We start from the raw sequence: 21,174 nt of genomic DNA on the forward strand, positions 1-21,174 counted from the left end.
ATGTTTCTTATTATTAAAAAACTTTATTTAACAATTATACAAATAAAACAAATCAGACACGGACTCCAAGAAAAAAGAAAATAAATAAATCTGGGTATAAAAACACTTCTGTCAAACAAACCGTAAAAATACAAATATATATCCCATTGTTTGTTTTTTATATCATTTTTAAATTTACTATTTCTTTTATTTTTTATATTTAGTTTTGTTTCCGTTCTTTTGTTTTTTATATTTTTTTTTATTTTAATTATTATCTTTAGTTTGTTTTTATATTTTTTTTCCATTTACTATTTTATTTTTTCTGTTGCCGTTGTTGGTTTTTAATTTACTATTTTCTTTTACTTTGTAGTTTTAGTTTTTCTGTTTCCGGTGTCAGGAGGGCGCTCGTGAGACCATGACGTCACCTTCAGTCTTAAAACAAAGGGGTGCAGCCGTATCAGCGTCCCCTCCGGTGTGGGCGGGGCTTCACCGCGGTGGTGAAACACCGGTGTAGTGACAGATTCTGTTACCCGTTACATCCTGTGACCCTATCACTACATAACGGTTTATAATCACCGTTTAAAACGTGTTTCAGATGGAGCCGTTACACCGGCAGCCGTTAAACTGCCCCGTCTGTTTAACGTGTCTGTTTCTGTGCGGTGACAGAATTTAACGGGTCACAGTTTTCGCTGTTACACCTGCTCCAACGACAACCGACGGTCCGGTCGGAGGGTGTAAAGTACGCCGTAAATGAAGCAGCACCGGGCGGCAAAAAGAAGTCTAATTTAACGGCCGCGGTACCAAAACTCTTCTCCGGTGTTTAAAATAATTAAAAGTGACGTTTACCTCCGTTTAAAGGCCAAAGAGCTCGAGGTAAGTTACAGCTAGCTAACGTTAGATTAGCTTTAACGGCTGTTGGCGCGTTGCATTGTGGGCTATGTATTTTTCCTATGATATATTTATGTTTTTAATAACTTATATGAGATATGAAACTTTTAGTTTACTGTTTTATTTAAATATGATTTTAATTAATTCTCGGGGACGTTGTTAAAGGTGTTTGTTTTTCCTCCGCGGATGGGCAGGGACCAGCTCCTCGCTCCTGCCGAATATAAGCGCTGATAACCGGGGTGCGTTTGATTCATGACCCGCTGAGCACCGGAGGACCCAGACCCAGATTCAAAACAATTTACTGGATTAATAATTTAATTTATGAATATTTAGTTTAAATATTAAAGTTATGTTTGTCATAAAAGGGATGAAAATAAATAAACATTATTATTAGTGCAAGAAATAAATGTGAAAATAAATTATAATGCTTATAATTATTATTTACTGAGAACATTTAGTATTATCTTTATATTTTCATATTTTATTAATTTATTTATGTACTTATTTATTCCTATAACTTCATATTTCACTGCGATAAAATGGAAATGTTAATTATTACTTTAAAATAGACTAAATTTCCTACATTATTATTATTATGATTTAAAAAAAATGACTTTCTGGGTATTATTATGTTTTTATTGTGATTTTAATAATATGCATATTTTGAAATTATTATAAATATTATTATTAAAAAATAGACATACTTTTCTGATTCTTTTTTATTATTATTATTTTTTTAATAACCGAACTCTTCCGGTGACAGTATTCACTGTAACACCTGTGTGTGTGTGTGTGTGTCCCTTTAAGAGCCTCGTGTTGTTACCGGAAGTGTGAGGGGTGTTTCCAGCTGATCTGCTCCCTCAGACGGACCGGAGTCACCGGAGTCTCCCCCGGCAGCAGCCCGACCTCCCTGCTCCTTCCTCCGGCTCCTGCGCGGAGCGGCACCGGGGCGTTAGAGGCTCTTCAGCGGGGTGAATCAGAGGAGAGAGCCGGGGAGGACCCTCGGGGCCTCGCTGCTCCTGGAGCCGTGTGTCAGCTGATTCAGCCCGGACTGTCATGAGCCCAGCGGCGCGGAGAGATGGCGTCCTTCCCCGGTTCGTGTCAGGCTGTCGGGCCGCCGGCAGCAGCGGCAGCGGAGCAGCAGGAGAACGGAGAGCTGGACGGGTCTCTGCAGCAGATGCTCCAGTCCATCACCGACGAGAGGAACCGACTCAACACCCGACAGGAGGTCAGCGGGCTGGGTGAGTTCCTCCAGCAGGGCCCGGGAGGGAGGAAGGGTGCACAGCTGATTCATGCACATCATAATAATAAAACAATAATAATAATTAGAGATGCACCGGCCCAGGTTTAGGTACCAGATACAGACACCTGATACTGATCCTGATGAATGAATGAAGCGTATACTGATCTGATCATTTTGCATCTTGTGTGGTGGTTTTGCATCTATTTTTAGCCATTTTGCATCTTTTTGTGCTGGTTTTGCATCTATTTTTAGTAATTTTGTATCTTTTTGTGGTGGTTTTGCATCTATTTTTAGCCATTTTGCATCTTTTTGTGCTGGTTTTGCATCTATTTTTAGTCATTTTGTATCTTTTTGTGGTGGTTTTGCATCTATTTTTAGCCATTTTGCATCTTTTTGTGCTGGTTTTGCATCTTTTTTAGTCATTTTGCATCTTTTTGTGCTGGTTTTGCATCTATTTTTAGTCATTTTGCATCTTTTTGTGGAGGTTCTTTGGAGTCATGTGGTCTTTTTCATGCGTGTCACAAAAGTGTCACATGACATGTTATAACGTGTATCTGTCACGTGTGGAGACGTTGTGGTCAGTGACAGAGTGGTAGAAGCTGCAGGTGTGTGAGGTCACAGCAGAGCGGCGTGGAGAACAGACTTTCCCGCCGTGACGCAGAAATCAATGGAGCTCTGTTCAACAACTCATGACCTCATCACAGCTCAGTGTTCAAATCCATCACTCATTAAAGAAACGTCCACACGCCTCTGTTCAAGGAGAAAACTCAAACTCAATCAAACTGTCGGTCGGACGCAACAGGACGTTACAAAAGCATGGAGTTTCAATCAGTGCTGGTTTTGCATCTATTTTTAGTCATTTTGCATCTTTTTGTGCTGGTTTTGCATCTATTTTTAGTCATTTTGCATCTTTTTGTGCTGGTTTTGCATCTATTTTTAGTCATTTTGCATCTTTTTGTGGTGGTTTTGCATCTATTTTTAGTCATTTTGCATCTTTTTGTGCTGGTTTTGCATCTATTTTTAGTCATTTTGCATCTTTTTGTGGTGGTTTTGCATCTATTTTTAGTCATTTTGCATCTTTTTGTGGTGGTTTTGCATCAATTCTTAGTCATTTGTTAATATTATTAACATAATCAAGTCTAAATGGGAATGCACCACCATTTCTGATGTATTCTTAGTTATTAAAGACAAAGTTATTTACATCAGTTCCCTCATTATTATTATTGTAAGATATCTAAAGGAATTAGAAGCGTTCAGTGTGAAACGTTTGCTGTGACTCCAGCGGACGGAGACGAGACGCAGAGATGAACATCAATGATTCAGGTTTAATTCCCTCTGAGCGCAGCGGAGGAACGCGGCTCTAAATACACCGACCTCGGCTTTAACGCGAGGAGAGAACGGATCAGATCGATGGACGGGAGCAGGTCGAGAGGACGCCGCCGCCGCCGCCGGCTTCATTCAGAAGAGCCGAGTGTGACTCACCCACAAAATGATCCCATGAATATTTGATGCAGGCGGAAAAACAGAGTCACAGTTAAGTGTGTGTGTGTGTGTGTGTGTGTGTGTGTGTGTGTGTGTGTGTGTGTGTGTGTGTGTGTGTGTGTGTGTGTGTGTGTGTGTGTGTGTGTGTGTGTGTGTGTGTGTGTGTGTGTGTGTGTGTGTGTGTGTGTGTGTGTGTGTGTGTGTGTGTGTGTGTGTGTGTCTCAATGAGGCTCTAGTACTTAGTTTTGGTGTTAGTGGTTAAAAAAGAGGTTTAAATGCCTTCACTGTACTGCCCCGAGCTAATCACTGTTAGCCACATAACGTTATTTTTAGTCATTTTGCATCTTTTTTTTAGTATTTACAATATTAACAGACACTCAGGGCGCCCTCCCACTGTGCCTCCGTCCCGTGCCCCAGCACGTGTCACGGCTAAAGTCTGGTTCCTTTGACCAGTGTGAGTGCAACCGTACCACGTCTAGGAGCGGCACGCTTGGCGTCCACGGTCCGTTTGGGAGAGGTGGGCTTTAGTAAAGCACGTTTGCACGTGTACGAGCACGAGCGTGCGCACGTGTACGAGCACGAGGCCTACGGCGGCTCTGAGGTCATTTCCTGTGCGCCTGTTGGGACGTAGAAAAAAGAAGGAGGGACCATGCGCGGACATTTCAAACAATGGCGGTGAAAGGTTCACGTTGGTGTGATGCGGAGGTGGAGTGTTTACTGCAGATTTGGTCGATGAAAAGATTCAAAAACAGTCGACAAGACGCACAAAAACTCCGAGGTCTACGGAAAGATCTGGAAACAAAGCCACGCATCGCCATGACGTCATCAATGCGTGTGACGTGTTACGGCGTGATGACGTATAGGCAGCAAGAAGCATTCTCCGAGGCCCAGGTAGTGTGAGGACAAACGGGCCTGGAGGGGGGGACAAGGACCCTAAAGCACGGGGCACGGGACGGAGGCACAGTGGGAGGGCGCCCTGAATTGTTGAATGTGGACTTGAACCTTGGCGCCTCAGTCAACACTGAGCGTTTGAGTTTGTGTTGCAGGTCAGTGGAGCTCTGACGGAGCGTCACAAATGTTACATAACTGCCATGAAAGAACCCGAACACGGCTCAGGATGTTTCTCTCTCTGCTGCGGTTCAGCTCACTTTAATCAGACGTTGAGCTTCAGAACTCAGTCGATGCATTTTTCAGGGAGCTTTAAATAGAGCGGGACTCTTCTGAACGTGCGCTGCTGCAGAACTGGAACAACAGGAACGCTGAGAGACGAGCAGCCGCACATGAAACACAGAGACAAGGTCGTGTCCCAGACATTAAACCTGTTCTCCTGCAGTGGAACCAGCTCACAGCCTGTTATCGTTTCATAAGAGCTCGTGTTGTTTCCACGCAGACGGATCAAAAACAAAAGGCTTTATCTTTGTTGCATCATCGGGAACAGGAAGTTCCAGCTCTGTGGCTCCGCTGTGTTGAGATCTCTGAAGGTTTAAAAAGGGCGATCAGCATCGAGGCTCTGGAGCAGGGACGTCAAAGTCAAACACATCAGAGGCCAAAAAACAAATGTGCTACAAGCCGAGGGTTGGACTGGTTCAATGTTTATTAAAACACATTAAAATGATGCATTTAACATATTAAACCAAGACCTAACACAGTGAACCGTATTTTATTTAATGATTAAATGAATAATCACATATTTTTGTATCTGTCAGTGATTTCATTTTCCATCAGGCTCACAGACAAAAACAAACGTGTCCTGTACATGAAATGAATAAAGCAAGATTTTCTCATGACTTTAGTTATTTAGAGGAAACATTTTCAAAAATAAAACCTGTTCCTTAATATCCAGATAAAGACACACAGCTGTGAACATGTGCTTGTAACACCCTGTTCTCATCGTCCACCTTCCCCTTAGTTGTTATTGGGGGGTTGAACGTTGACATCTGCCCTGAATGCTGATGAATAATGAACTTGCAGGCGCTGTAGTGAGTTTGCGGGCTACCGTTGCATTGTGGGTAATGTAGTTTTGGTGCGTGAAAAACACCAGCAGGCGGCTGTGGCGTGCGGGCCGGTTCTATTACTCATCAAATATCATCCCGGGGGCCAAGGTCATTCATTCACGGGCTGGATCTGGCCAGTAGTCTATTCAAAGTGTGTTAGTGATCATTAAGGAGGTTCTAGAGGTTGTCGTACCTTTGGATGAAGGGAGGGTTAAAGTCCTAATGGGTCGCTCCACATTCCTGTTGGTGGGGAGGTCGTGAGATTCGGATCAAATCTGTGCAAACGCTCGTAAGAAAACCTCGAGTTAAGTGGTCTTGTGTCGCGGACGGGTTCTCTGTTGTGTTCAGACGTGATGTTCATGGAGCCAGAGTCTGGACGGAACCGAAGGTCGTACCTGGACACGGACGCTGTGTGTGTGAGTTGTTGGATCTGTGGGGTTCATCCTCTGGGGAGCAGTAGTGCCTCTTAAATCTGTCCAGTTGCGGATCATTCCATGCTGATGATGGTTGACTGTTTTGTCCGTGTGTCCTCAGGTTTTCAAATAAACCTCAAACATCCTTTTAGGAAGAGAAAGAGGAAGTGTCGGTGTTTACGCTCAGGGCTGGACTCATCATCTTTCCTGTGCTTTCTAACTTTCTGCAGTTAAACCTAAAGAGGAAGTGTTTGTGGAGTCACCACGACCTTCTTCTGTTACAGCGCCCGTGTTTCCACCAGGGAGGTTCTAGAGGTTCTAGTAGTCTATTCAAAGTGTGTTAGTGACCATTAAGGAGGTTCTAGAGGTTCTAGTAGTCTATTCAAAGTGTTTAGTGACCATTAAGGAGGTTCTAGTAGTCTATACAAAGTGTTTTAGTGACCATTAAGGAGGTTCTAGAGGTTCTTTTGTCGTTTTCTTCTTTTTAAACTTATTTTTTATTGAAATTTCCACAGAACATTTCCAGTGTCTGTGTTCACACACTTAAAACAATCACTGTCACATCAGCGTCCTCACCGTCACATCAGCGTCCTCACCGTCACATCAGCGTCCTCACTGTCACATCAGCGTCCTCACTGTCACATCAGCGTCCTCACTGTCACATCAGCGTCCTCACTGTCACATCAGCGTCCTCACCGTCACATCAGCGTCCTCACCGTCACATCAGCGTCCTCACTGTCACATCAGCGTCCTCACTGTCACATCAGCGTCCTCACTGTCACATCAGCGTCCTCACTGTCACATCAGCGTCCTCACTGTCACATCAGCGTCCTCACTGTCACATCAGCGTCCTCACTGTCACATCAGCGTCCTCACTGTCACATCAGCGTCCTCACTGTCACATCAGCGTCCTCACTGTCACATCAGCGTCCTCACTGTCACATCAGCGTCCTCACTGTCACATCAGCGTCCTCACTGTCACATCAGCGTCCTCACTGTCACATCAGCGTCCTCACTGTCACATCAGCGTCCTCACCGTCACATCAGCGTCCTCACCGTCACATCAGCGTCCTCACTGTCACATCAGCGTCCTCACTGTCACATCAGCGTCCTCACTGTCACATCAGCGCCCTCACTGTCACATCAGCGTCCTCACTGTCACATCGGCGTCCTCACTGTCACATCGGCGTCCTCACTGTCACATCGGCGTCCTCACTGTCACATCGGCGTCCTCACTGTCACATCAGCGTCCTCACTGTCACATCAGCGCCCTCACTGTCACATCAGCGTCCTCACTGTCACATCAGCGTCCTCACTGTCACATCAGCGTCCTCACCGTCACATCAGCGTCCTCACCGTCACATCAGCGTCCTCACCGTCACATCAGCGTCCTCACCGTCACATCAGCGTCCTCACCGTCACATCAGCGTCCTCACTGTCACATCAGCGTCCTCACTGTCACATCAGCGTCCTCACTGTCACATCAGCGTCCTCACTGTCACATCAGCGTCCTCACTGTCACATCAGCGTCCTCACTGTCACATCAGCGTCCTCACCTTCACATCAGCGTCCTCACCTTCACATCAGCGCCCTCACTGTCACATCAGCATCCTCACTGTCACATCAGCGTCCTCACCGTCACATCAGCGTCCTCACTGTCACATCAGCGTCCTCACTGTCACATCAGCGTCCTCACTGTCACATCAGCATCCTCACTGTCACATCAGCGTCCTCACTGTCACATCAGCGTCCTCACCGTCACATCAGCGTCCTCACTGTCACATCAGCGCCCTCACTGTCACATCAGCGTCCTCACTGTCACATCAGCGTCCTCACTGTCACATCAGCGTCCTCACTGTCACATCAGCGTCCTCACTGTCACATCAGCGTCCTCACTGTCACATCAGCGTCCTCACTGTCACATCAGCGTCCTCACCGTCACATCAGCGTCCTCACCGTCACATCAGCGTCCTCACTGTCACATCAGCGTCCTCACCGTCACATCAGCGTCCTCACTGTCACATCAGCGTCCTCACTGTCACATCAGCGTCCTCACTGTCACATCAGCGTCCTCACCGTCACATCAGCGTCCTCACTGTCACATCAGCGTCCTCACTGTCACATCAGCGTCCTCACTGTCACATCAGCGCCCTCACTGTCACATCAGCGCCCTCACTGTCACATCAGCGTCCTCACTGTCCGGTGGTGTCCTGCTCCACTTTCCTCTCCCGGGTCGAGCCGATCGAAGCAAACGAGCCTAAACCTCATTAAACGACCTTTAATTCCATTTAGGAAACCACATCAGACGCCAATACGCCGTGTTTTCTTTCCCCTTGCACGGCCTCGTTCTCTCCTTTCCATTCATAAAATCTGAACTTTGGTTCGAGCTCATTGTGTCTCGTCCCTGTCGGACTTTTGCTCTGCGGAGAGAAAAACCAGAACGAACACGGAGAAACTTTCACAGATGAGAAACGCAGCAGGTTGTGTTGTTCCCGCCACATTAACCCCCTCGCTGTTTGTGTGTGTGTGTGTTTGTGCGTTTGTGCGTTTGTGTGTTGGTGCAGGTTGTTTTAAGGACGACCGCATCGTGTTCTGGACCTGGATGTTCTCCACGTATTTCATGGAGAAGTTTGCTCCTCGACAGGACGACATGCTGTTCTACGTGCGCAGGAAGCTCGCCTACGTCAGCGCCGACAACAGCGAGGGCAAAAAGGTTTGTTTCATTTTATTTTATTTTATTTGATCCAGAACGTTTTTTATGTGAGTCGAGTCGTTTATGGAAACAAATGAATCTGCAGATATTCTGATGATCGACCGATCGGCTCAGTTAATATAGCATCGTTAGCTTCTGTAGCATCTTTAGCATCTGTAGAATAGCATCTTTATCATCTTTAGCTTCTGTAGCATCTGTAGTTTTTATAGCATCTGTAGTTTTTATGGTATCTGTAGCATCTTTAGCATGTGTAGCATCTTTAGCATCTGTAGTATCTTTAGTTTTTATAGCATCTGTAGCATCTTTAGTATCTGTAGCATCTTTAGCATCTTTAGTATCTGTAGCATCTAGTTTTTATAGCATCTGTAGCATCTTTAGCATCTGTAGCAACTGTAGCATCTGTAGTATCGTTAGCATCTTTAGCATCTGTAGTTTTTATAGTATCTTTAGCATCTGTGTGATCTGTAGCATCTTTAGCATCTGTAGTATCTTTAGCATGTGTAGTTTTTATTGTAGCTGTAGCATCTTTAGCATGTGTAGTTTATATAGTATCTGTAGCATCTGTAGTATAGTTAGCATCTTTAGCATCTGTAGCATCTTTAGCATCTGTAGTTTATATAGTATCTGTAGCATCTGTAGCACCCTTAGCATCTTTAGCATCTGTAGTTTTTATAGCATCTGTAGCATGTGTAGCATCTGTAGCATCTTTAGCATGTGTAGCATCTGTAGCATCTTTAGCATGTGTAGCATCTTTAGCATGTGTAGCATCTGTAGCATCTGTAGTGTCTGTAGCATCTTTAGCATGTGTAGCATCTTTAGCATCTGTAGCATCTTTAGCATGTGTAGCATCTTTAGCATCTGTAGCATCTTTAGCATGTGTAGCATCTTTAGCATCTGTAGCATCTTTAGCATGTGTAGCATCTGTAGCACCCTTAGCATCTGTAGCATCTTTAGCATGTGTAGCATCTTTAGCATGTGTACGTTGTCTAAATAAATGAGTTATATTTCGGCTGAAGTTGTTAAAATAAAAAGAGAGAAAACGAATTTGTCTCATATTAAACTTTCACAGGAGGAAACAAAAACAGACTTGAGTTTATTTATTATTGAATATTTATTTATTTATTTATTTATTTGTTGCATCACCAGAGAACGTGTTGTGATTCATATTTTATTCATGTTTTAAACGTGTGTGTGTGTGTGTGTGTGTGTGTGTGTGTGTGTGTGTGTGTGTGTGTGTGTGTGTGTGTGTGTGTGTGTGTGTGTGTGTGTGTGTGTGTGTGTGTGTGTGTGTGTGTGTGTGTGTGTGTGTGTGTGTGTGTGTGTGTGTGTGTGTGTGTGTGTGTGTGTGTGTGTGTGTGTGTGTGTGTGTGTGTGTGTGTGTGTGTGTGTGTGTGTGTGTGTGTACGCTGATCTTTAGAAAAACCTGCCTGTTCCTCTTTCCTCTCGACGTCGTCATGGTAACAGACTGATAAAGATAAAAACCTCGTCACATAAAAGAGTCTGAACTCCTGAACTCAGACTCACAAAAACACACGGCGTCAGGCAGAAATGTGTGTTTTAAATAAATAAATAAAGTGTGTGTGTGTGTGTGTGTGTGTGTGTGTGTTTCAGGTGGAGGTGGAGGTTTACAGGAAAGACTCCAAGAAGTTGCCGGGCCTCGGTGACCCCGACATCGACTGGGAGGAGAGCGTCTATCTGAACCTCATCCTGCAGAAGGTGAACACCCGACACCCGAGCGCCAACTCAGACTCAGATGTACTGAGAGCGTCTCAGGGCGCCCTCCCACTGTGCGTGCGTCCCGTGCCCCGTGCTTTAGGGTCCTTGTCCCCCCCTCCAGGCCCGTTTGTACTCACACTACCTTGGCCTCGGAGAATGCTTCTTGCTGCCTATACGTCATCACGCCGTAACACGTCACACGCATTGATGACGTCATGGCGATGCGTGGCTTTGTTTCCAGATCTTTCCGTAGACCTCGGAGTTTTTGTGCGTCTTGTCGACTGTTTTTGAATCTTTTCATCGACCAAATCTGCAGTAAACACTCCACCTCCGCATCACACCAACGTGAACCTTTCACCGCCATTGTTTCAAATGTCCGCGCATGGTCCCTCCTTCTTTTTTCTACGTCCCAACAGGCGCACAGGAAATGACCTCAGAGCCGCCGTAGGCCTCGTGCTCGTACACGTGCGCACGCTCGTGCTCGTACACGTGCGCACGCTCGTGCTCGTACATGTGCAAACGTGCTTTACTAAAGCCCACCTCTCCCAAACGGGCCGTGGACGGCAAGCGTGCCGCTCCTAGACGTGGTACGGTTGCACTCACACTGGTCAAAGGAACCAGACTTTAGCCGTGACACGTGCTGGGGCACGGGACGGAGGCACAGTGGGAGGGCGCCCTCAGTGTCTGTTAATATTGTAAATACTAAAAAAAGATATAAAATGAGTCCTTACCCCAAGTGAAGGAGTTCAAGTACCTCTGGATCATGTTCACGAGTGAGGGGACGATGGAGCGTGAGTTTGGCCGGAGAATCGGAGCAGCGGGGGCGGTGTTGCAGTCGCTCTACCGCACCGTTGTGACGAAAAGAGAGCTGAGCCGGAAGGCAAAGCTCTCGATCTACCGGTCAATCTTCGTTCCTACCCTCACCTATGGTCATGAAAGTTGGGTCATGACCGAAAGAACGAGGTCGCGGGTACAAGCGGCCGAAATGGGTTTCCTCAGGAGGGGGTCTGGAGTCTCCCTTAGAGAGAGGGGGAGAAGTTCAGCATCTGTGAGGAACTCGGAGTAGAGCCGCTGCTCCTTTGCGTTGAAAGGAGCCAGTTGAGGTGGTTCGGGCATCTAGTAAGGATGCCCCCTGGGCGCCTCCCTAGGGAGGTGTTCCAGGCACGTCCAGCTGGGAGGAGGCCTCGGGGAAGACCCAGGACCAGGTGGAGAGATTAGATCTCCACACTGGCCTGGGAACGCCTCAGGATCCCCCAGTTAGAGCTGGTTAATGTGGCCCGGGAAAGGGAAGTTTGGGGTCCCCTGCTAAAACTGCTGCCCCCGCGACCCGACCCCGGATAAGCGGATGAAGATGAGATGATGAGATAAAAATAGATGCAAAAGCATCTGTAGGATTTCTTTGTTTTGTTGATTTCTGATGTAACTTTGTCTTTAACCTAAACGCTTCCTTGCAGTTGGACTACGTGGTGACGTGTGCGGTCTGCACGCGCTCAGACGCAGGAGACATCCACATCCACAAGAAGAAGTGTCAGGTATGAAATCACAGCATCGTCACGTCGTAGCGGCTCGTTTGAAGCCTCGTTACTGAAGCTGCTCATCTTCATTCGCTCTCTCCGGGACGTTTTCCACAGGAAGTGTTTGCGTCTCCCAGCAAACACGCCATGGACAGTAAAGGGGAGGAGTCCAAGATGAGCTACCCCAACATTTTCTTCATGATCGACAACTTTGAGGAGGTAACTGACGATTACACGATGACACTGAAGCTACGAATGACTTTAACCTTGTTTAACTTCACTGTGACTCTCCCTGAGCCGTGAACAGACAGTTCTGTCACAGTAGCAGGTAAAGAGCCCGTTTCGTTGTATTTTTCTTAATATAATAGAGAAAACTTGGTGTGCAGGTGTTCAGTGACATGACGGTGGGCGAGGGCGAGATGGTGTGCGTGGAGCTGGTGGCGAGCGACAAGAGCAACACGTTCCAGGGCGTCATCTTCCAGGGCTCGATCCGCTACGAGGCCCTGAAGAAGGTCTACGACAACCGGGTGAGCGTGGCCGCCAAGATGGCCCAGCGCATGTCCTTCGGCTTCTACAAGTACAACAACATGGAGTTCGTGCGGATGAAGGGTCCGCAGGGCAAAGGCCACGCCGAGATGGCGGTCAGCAGGGTGCCCACGGGGGACACGTCGCCCTGCGGCACCGAGGAGGACCAGGTGTCCCCCGAGCACGAGAGGGTGAGGGGAACCGGCGCACATCAGCACGAACGTTAGCTCCTTTAGCCTTTAGCATAACTTTACAGAATATTCGTTTATTATTTATTATTATTAAAGAGGAAACAACAACGTTCAGGGTTCTAACAACGTAAACGACGTTTAATCCACTTTAAGTTGTTTCACACACAATAAACACGTTCCCAGGCTTTTATTTTGAAGGGTTTTTCTGTATAAAAAGACTGAAATTCTACTTTTCTACATTTTTCTTTTTATATTATCACATTTATTTATTATTTTCTTTAATTATTATTCTTTTATTTTATGTTTATTTTTATATTACAACGTTTATTATTTTATTTTTTAATTCTGTTTTATTTATTTCTATATTATCACATTTATTATTTTTGTTATATTGAATTATATTGAATATTTAAATAAATAAAAATAAAATAAAAAACGATTTAAATCAGTAATAAAAGTCTAAAATCTAAACATATATATAATAATAATATTAAAATAATAATAAAGGTTTCTGTTCCCGTGCTCCAGGTGACGTCCTTCAGCACGCCGCCCACGCCCGAGAGGAACCGCCCGTCCTTCTTCTCTCCGTCTCTGAGACGCAAAGTTCCTCGAAACCGAATCGCAGAAATGAAGAAGAGTCACTCGGCCAACGACAGCGAGGAGTTCTTCAGGGAGGACGACGACCAAGGTACGAATCCCGGGTCACACGGGTCACACTGAACCCACTGAACCCCCGGGTCCCACTGAACCCACTGAACTGAACACTGAAGATAAAAATAATAATAATAATAATGTTGTTGTTGTTGTTGTGTTGCAGACCTGCACTCGGCATCGAACCTGCGCTCTCGCTCGCTCTCGGGCACCGGCCGCTCGCTCGTCGGCTCGTGGCTCAAACTGAACCGGAGCCAAGATTATTTCCTGCTTTACTCCCATCTGACGTACGTGACGCTGCCGCTGCACCGCATCACCGCAGGTACACACACACACACACACACACCGCATCACCGCAGGTACACACACACACACACACACCGCATCACCGCAGGTACACACACACACACACACCGCAGGTACACACACACACACACACACACACACACACACACACCGCATCACCGCAGGTACACACACACACCGCATCACCGCAGGTACACACACACACACACACACACACACACACACACACCGCATCACCGCAGGTACACACACACACACACCGCATCACCGCAGGTACACTGTTACGACCTGCTCGTTAAGGCCGCAACAAAGAAGGGAGGACCACACACAACAGAGTCAATTGTGAACTTTTACTTCCAGTTTGTGAATTCAACAAACACAATCACCACAGGTACAAGCTTCATCTCGGCAGTCAGGAAGAGAGTGAACTCAGGAGGGCCGGGCTTTTTAAAGGCTCCCCCACAGGTGCAGCCAGTGGCAATCATAGGTAGAGGCGGAGACAAAGCAGCAGAGGCAGGGCTACAGCAGCAGACAGCTTCCCATCAGCAAAGGCAGCAGGCCACAGACACCTATAAAAGGCAACAAAAAGGCAAGCACACAAGTACACACGGCTATGGCCGTCACACTCCCCCCCCATAAAAAAAAGACCCTTAGGGTCTTCATAAAGGCCCTTTCTAGGTCCGAGACAGAGCATCTGCCATCACGTTCTCCCATTCTTCCTGTCTCTTCTTCCTCTTCTCATCAAGCTCTGCATATTTTGGAGTGTTACACATGTTGCACTCTGACCTCCTAGCCCAATTGACATTGCCGCATGTTTTGCATTGCCAATCATTCGCACTGAAGAGGCCTCTACTCTTCTCAGCCAGAGTTTTCCCAATTTCTGTTCCTCCAGCTTTCATCATCTTTGTCTCTGTGGTTTTCTCCCTGCCACATCTGTTACAACTAGTTCTTCTAGCAAAGTTCACGTTTCCACACTTTTTATCAGGACAAATCCAGTCCCCGTCGCTTACTCGGAAACTCTTCCCCGACATGTTTGTGCCTGTGACACTGACTCGTGTGCTGCAGCTAGCTCGGCGCTTCTTCCTCCTACTGATGGATGGCAAAGGGAAAGGACACAGCACAGGCTTATCCTGGACTTTCTCAGGCAGCTCCCCTTGAGAACTCAACTCAGAAGAATGTGCTTGTGAGTTAGCCTTGCTCATTGCTCGAGTCACCGCATACACAGTAAAAACATTAGGATGCTGTCTTGAACACTGATCTTGCTCCTCACAACACCTTGGTGATGCTGTCAGTACCAGTGGTGGAAACACATCCTTCCACACTTTCGCCCCAGCCAAGTCGTTACCCAGGATAACATCCACGCCATCCATAGGCAATGAATTGCAGATTCCCATCACCACTTCGCCCTCAACCAACTCAGAAAATAAATTAAGTCGGTGCAAAGGTACCTTTAAAGGGACCAAACTAATGCCAAGAACTGGAGTAGCGTCACCAGTATCAGTAGCTGGTGAAAATGGCAGCAGGTCTTTTACAATGAAGCTCTGTGATGCCCCTGTATCTCTCAGGATTTTAACAGGCCTCCGGTCACCTTCACAAATAGAAACAAAACCCTTTGTCATGAAAGGAGCATACATATCTTCCTTTGGGAGCACCGGAGAAGTTGATGCAGGCAGTGGTTCAGTCACCTTTGATGATCCTGGAGCCACTAAACCTGCAGACTTGACATACACATTAGATTCCATTACATTGTGATCAGACCTAGAAATTGGACATTCCCCCTTCCAGTGACCCTTATTTTTACAGGAATGACAGACCCTTCCTGGATCAAATCTACCATCTGTCCCTGGAACATTTCTGACACAAGTCTGGGAGTCTTGATGAGAACCACCATACTTGTACGGATTAGACCCCCCATTCTCTCTTTTTGAGACTTTTGCACCATATTTATATTGTTCTGAGCCACCAACATGGGTCAATACATATTCATCTGCTAAAATAGCAGCTACTGAAGCTGTTTTAACCTTGTTTTCATTAATATACACGGCAATGTGATGTGGCACAGAGTTTTTAAATTGTTCCAACACGATGAGATTACATAGATCCTCATAGTTATCAACATTAGAGGCAGAGCACCAGCGAGCAAAGTGAGCTGAAATTTCATGTGCAAACTCAACATGCGTTTGCCTGTCATCCCTCCTCCATCTCCTGAACTTCTGCCTGTATGCCTCCGGCACCAGCTCGTATGCCTTCAGTACTGCAGCCTTTACTTTAGCATAATCTAAACTATCAACAGAGTTAAGGGAAGAATAGGCGCTCTGTGCCTTACCTGTGAATACACATTGTAGCATTAATGTTTTATCTGCATCAGGCCATCCTCTAGAATCTGCCAGTCGCTCAAACAAAATAAAAAATGTATCGGGATCCCTTTCATTAAATTTGGGTAACAGGCGCAACTGAGCAGCAACATCAAAGCTGGTAGGACCAACAGGTTGCCAAGGTTCTCCAGCCCCCAAGAGAGATTCGCTAGACCTTCTTTCCCTCAAAGACTCCAGTTTTAACTGTTCCAGCTTCAACTTCTCCCTTTCCAAAGCTAGCCTCTCTGCCTGTATATCCATTTCCCTAGCTCTATATGCTTGCTCAGCCTGCAGTTTTTTATGTTCCAACTTAAAGTGCAATTTTTCCCGTTCCAGCCCGAGCTTGTCTTTCTCAAGCTGCATATACTGCTCCGCAGATAACTTATCACATGTTCCTGAAAGCATCACATCAAAACCTTTAACCTGCTCAGGTTCAATAATATCCATTGACTTTGTCAACTCCTCAACAATGCCCTTTAATTCAGTTTTATTAGGCATCTGTTCAGGTTTTTGCCAGCCTAAATGCAAAGCCAAGTCAATCAAATCTGCCTTTTTAAATTGAGACAATGTACTACGCACCGGCCGCTGTAAAAACTCATTGACCAACGGATTACTATGGTCACAAGACATATTTTTGATATTAAATACCCCAATCACACAGAATTTTAAATTTCTGTTCACCAGTTACGGCAGAACCATAGCACAGCACAGACAGCCCACTAGAGTGAATGGGATTAAAAAAAACAAAAGGAGCTTCCCCCCTGAACTGCCTAGCCAAATTCTAGCTAACTCGACCCTAGTCTTCGTATGTGTACTGGTGGTGGGTATTTATGCACCTAAAACCCGCTTGCACTGGGGAAGACAAACTGTCCCAGCCAATGCTACGGATGGTGCCCCCGAGACAATTGCTACCAACCACACGGACAACACACCAAAACAACAAACAGCCCTGAAAAAAAACAACCTCAACAATCCTTCCTAACGAAGAACTGTTGCTACAACCTGTCTGGGGGAACAAACAAATGCTCCAGTCAGGACAACAGTTTTATATGATTAAAATCCTCCCCCACAGCCAAATACTGTCTGAGCACATGGCATGGTTCTGCAGCCACAAACAATATCCCCAAACCTCACCACAGCAAAGCAGTATGTGTTAGTATGGCCCCTCCCCAAATATTTTCCAAACAAAAGAAATATCCAACATCAATAAATATATAGATCAATGCCCTAGATGTTGATCCCGGACGAGCCCCCATTTGTTACGACCTGCTCGTTAAGGCCGCAACAAAGAAGGGAGGACCACACACAACAGAGTCAATTGTGAACTTTTACTTCCAGTTTGTGAATTCAACAAACACAATCACCACAGGTACAAGCTTCATCTCGGCAGTCAGGAAGAGAGTGAACTCAGGAGGGCCGGGCTTTTTAAAGGCTCCCCCACAGGTGCAGCCAGTGGCAATCATAGGTAGAGGCGGAGACAAAGCAGCAGAGGCAGGGCTACAGCAGCAGACAGCTTCCCATCAGCAAAGGCAGCAGGCCACAGACACCTATAAAAGGCAACAAAAAGGCAAGCACACAAGTACACACGGCTATGGCCGTCACAACACACACACAGCATCACCGCAGGTACACACACACACCGCATCACCGCAGGTACGTGCACACACACACACACACACACACACACACACACACTCAGGTACACACACACACACCGCAGGTACGTGCACACACACACACACACTCAGGTACACACACACACACACACACACACACACACACTCAGGTACACACACACACATCACCGCAGGTACACACACACACCGCATCACCGCAGGTACACACACACACACACTATCTAACTTTAATCAGTTTGTATTTAAAATAAGTATTAACTGAAGTGAGTCAGTTCGAGTCTTACTGTAGTTAGTTAGTTATTATTATTATTCAGGTGCTTGATGTAGTTAGTTAGCTGTGGTTAGTTAGTTAATGTGGTTAGTTAGCTGGTTAGTGACCCGTGTGTTTGGCGTCAGACATCCTGGAGGTAGGTTAGTTAGTTAGCTGTGGTTAGTTAGCTGTGGTCAGTTAGCTGTGGTTAGTTAGCTTTGGTTAGTTAGCTGTTAGTTAGCTGGTTAGTGGTGGTTCTCGCTGTGACCCGTGTGTTTGGCGTCAGACATCCTGGAGGTAGTTTAGTTAGTTAGCTGGTTAGTTAGTGTAGCTGGCTGGTTAGTTAGCGTTAGTTAGCTGTGGTTAGTGACCCGTGTGTTTGGCGTCAGACATCCTGGAGGTAGGTTAGTTAGTTAGCTGTGGTTGGTTAGCTGTGGTTGGTTAGCGTAAGTTAGCTGGTTAGTGACCCGTGTGTTTGGCGTCAGACATCCTGGAGGTAGTTTGGTTAGTTAGCTGTGGTTAGTTAGCTGTTAGTTAGCGTTAGTTAGCTGGTTAGTTAGCTGTGGTTAGTTGGCTGTGGTTAGTTAGCTGTTAGTTAGCTGTGGTTAGTTAGCTGTTAGTTAGCGTTAGTTAGCTGGTTAGTGACCCGTGTGTTTGGCGTCAGACATCCTGGAGGTAGTTTAGTTAGTTGGTTAGTTAGCTGTGGTTAGTTAGCTGTGGTTAGTTAGCTGTTAGTTAGCTGTGGTTAGTTAGCTGTTAGTTAGCGTTAGTTAGCTGGTTAGTTAGCTGTGGTTAGTTGGCGTTAGTTAGCTGTTAGTTAGCTGTGGTTGGTTAGCGTTAGTTAGCTGGTTAGTGACCCGTGTGTTTGGCGTCAGACATCCTGGAGGTAGTTTGGTTAGTTAGCTGTGGTTAGTTAGCTGTTAGTTAGCGTTAGTTAGCTGGTTAGTTAGCTGTGGTTAGTTAGCTGTGGTTAGTTAGCTGTGGTTAGTTAGTTAGCTGTGGTTGGTTAGCTGTGGTTAGTTAGCTGTGGTTAGTTAGCTGGTTAGTTAGCTGTGGTTAGTTAGCGTTTGTTAGCTGTTAGTTAGCTGTGGTTAGCGTTAGTTAGCTGTGGTTGGTAAGCGTCAGTTAGCTGGTTAGTGACCCGTGTGTTTGGCGTCAGACATCCTGGAGGTAGTTTAGTGAGTTAGCTGTGGTTAGTTAGCTGTGGTTAGTTAGTTAGCTGTGGTTAGTTAGCTGGTTAGTTAGCGTTAGTTAGCTGTGGTTGGTTAGCGTAAGTTCGCTGGTTAGTGACCCGTGTGTTTGGCGTCAGACATCCTGGAGGTGCGTCAGAAGCCGATCCTGATGACGTAACAGCAGAGCTGGACTCCACCAAGTGCCTCCTGCATCAGGCCCCGCCCCCCGGAGACCAACAACCAGCCCACAGGAAGTGCCTCTTCTTCTCCTCTTCAGTTCCTGCTGCGTCCCAGCTCGTCTCCACGGCAACGGGCCCGGCGTCGGCGTCACCGACGGGCACCGGCGCCGCTCTGAACCAGGAAGTGACGAATGTGTTTTTGTGTAAATATTCTGCTGCTTTTCTCACGGAGACGCCGCGACTCGACGTCTGCTTCTGCTCCACGCGTCCTCTTTTTAATCTCCATGACGACCACGACAGGAAACAGGAAACAGGAAGTGTAGACGAGCACAGAGCGACGTCAAACATCGCTTCAGCTTTATTCATGCGCTCGTTTTTTACTTTGATGTTTCAGATTTTTTCTTTTTTATTAATGAACGAAAGAATTTACAGATTAAAAGTTTCAGGAACTCGGTTCATACACTTATTAATATTATTATGTTATTATATTATTATTATATTATTATTATACATTAAAGTGTCAATTAATACAGTTATTATTATTATTACTATTTTATATTATTCATTAAAGAAAGGAAATTAAAAACTTTACTTGGAAAATGATGATTTTATTCAGATTTTTTGAATTATTGTTTTTAATTTTCTTTATTTAATGAATAATAATTATTTTAATTTACACTTTCCTTGAAAAATTTGGATTTATTCTAATATCTTGAATTATTATAAAGTGTCAATTAATAGAATTAATTATTTATTAAATAAAGAAAATTTAAAACTTGAGTTGATTTTATTCTGATTTTATGAATTATTGTTTTAAATTTTCTTTATTTAATGAATAATTATTGTTTTATTTGGATTTTATTATTATTATAAATAAAGTGTCAATTAATACAATTAATTATTCATTAAATAAAGAAAATAAAAACCTAATTTATGATTATTTAAAATATCAGAATATAATTAAAGTGAAAAATACAATTAAATAGAAATCAGAATAAAATCAAGTTTAACATTTTCTTTAAGTTTTTATTTTCTTTATTTAATGAATAATAATATTTGACACTTTACTTGAAAAATTATATTATAAAAAGTGTCAATAAAATTATTATTCATTAAATAAAGAAAATAAAAAACAGTTCTTGAAAAATTTGGATTTTTGGGATTTGAATTAATTTTATAAATAAACTTTTTAATTTTCTCTTTTTAATGAATAATTTTATTATTTGACACTTTTTATTCTAATATTTTTAATTATTCATAAAATAAAGAAAAGTAAAAACTTTAGAATTAAAGATATCAGAGTTTTTATTCTCATTGTTGGAAACATGAGTTTTTTTTATTGGAAGAAAATTAATAAATCTAAAATATTATGAATAATAGAAATAAATGTTTTTGTCATATTATGTTTGTTTAAATGTTTCAGTTTATTTAATATTTTAATATATTTTAAACTTTTTTATTTCACCACGATAACAAATAAACAAACAGTTGTTTGTTTATTTGCCTCAGAACAAACAAACAAACATAAACACGTGTTTTAATAAAATAATATAAATATTAATTTAATATCTTTAAAAAATCAGCTTTGGTTTAAAAACGTGACGATTTTAAAGGGAAAGTTTATTTAAAATGTGATTTTGTTCATTTTAACAAACGTGAAACATTTAAAACAACGAGCCGAGGCTCCAAAGATTATTATTACATTATTATTAATAATTATTAATAATAATTAATATCTCTGCAAACGTCAGAGTTCGTCTGTTCAGAGAAAAATCAGTCGACAGCTGAAACAAAAGTCTGTAAATTAAATAATTAAAGTCACATCAGCAACTTATTTATGTTTTAAAAATATAATTAATCAACTTTTTGTTTCATAAATAACTTTAAAAATGAAAAAAACTGCAGAAACTTTGATTTTTCCATCGACTGAAATTCATAAAAACTTTGAGAATCTTTAATTTTTCATT

At 44.1% G+C, this 21,174-nt stretch overlaps 1 protein-coding gene across 1 annotated transcript; it reads left to right on the forward strand.

Annotated features, from left to right (window-relative positions):
- The first annotated feature begins 568 nt into the window (after positions 1-568).
- Positions 569-19,730, forward strand: kiaa0930. Its single transcript, XM_083935370.1, has 10 exons — positions 569-852; positions 1,675-2,108; positions 8,564-8,712; positions 10,324-10,428; positions 11,883-11,960; positions 12,060-12,161; positions 12,329-12,658; positions 13,187-13,346; positions 13,476-13,631; positions 19,166-19,730. Exons 2-10 carry the CDS (start codon positions 1,946-1,948, stop codon positions 19,204-19,206), a joined length of 1,284 nt encoding a protein of 427 aa, XP_083791496.1. The 5' UTR covers positions 569-852; positions 1,675-1,945; the 3' UTR covers positions 19,207-19,730.
- Positions 19,731-21,174: the final 1,444 nt, after the last annotated feature.

This window comes from Echiichthys vipera, assembly GCF_963691815.1.
Source record: "Echiichthys vipera genome assembly, chromosome: 20".
Classification (NCBI taxonomy): Eukaryota; Metazoa; Chordata; class Actinopteri; order Perciformes; family Trachinidae; genus Echiichthys; species Echiichthys vipera.

Excerpts from the sequence above, each read along its gene's own strand:
- kiaa0930 (XM_083935370.1), top strand. The coding sequence starts at position 1,946 with ATGGCGTCCTTCCCCGGTTCGTGTCAGGCTGTCGGGCCGCCGGCAGCA. Across the intron at positions 2,109-8,563 it reads ACAGGAGGTCAGCGGGCTGG|GTTGTTTTAAGGACGACCGC; the intron begins GTGAGTTCCTCC and ends GTGTTGGTGCAG. Across the intron at positions 12,162-12,328 it reads TGATCGACAACTTTGAGGAG|GTGTTCAGTGACATGACGGT; the intron begins GTAACTGACGAT and ends CTTGGTGTGCAG.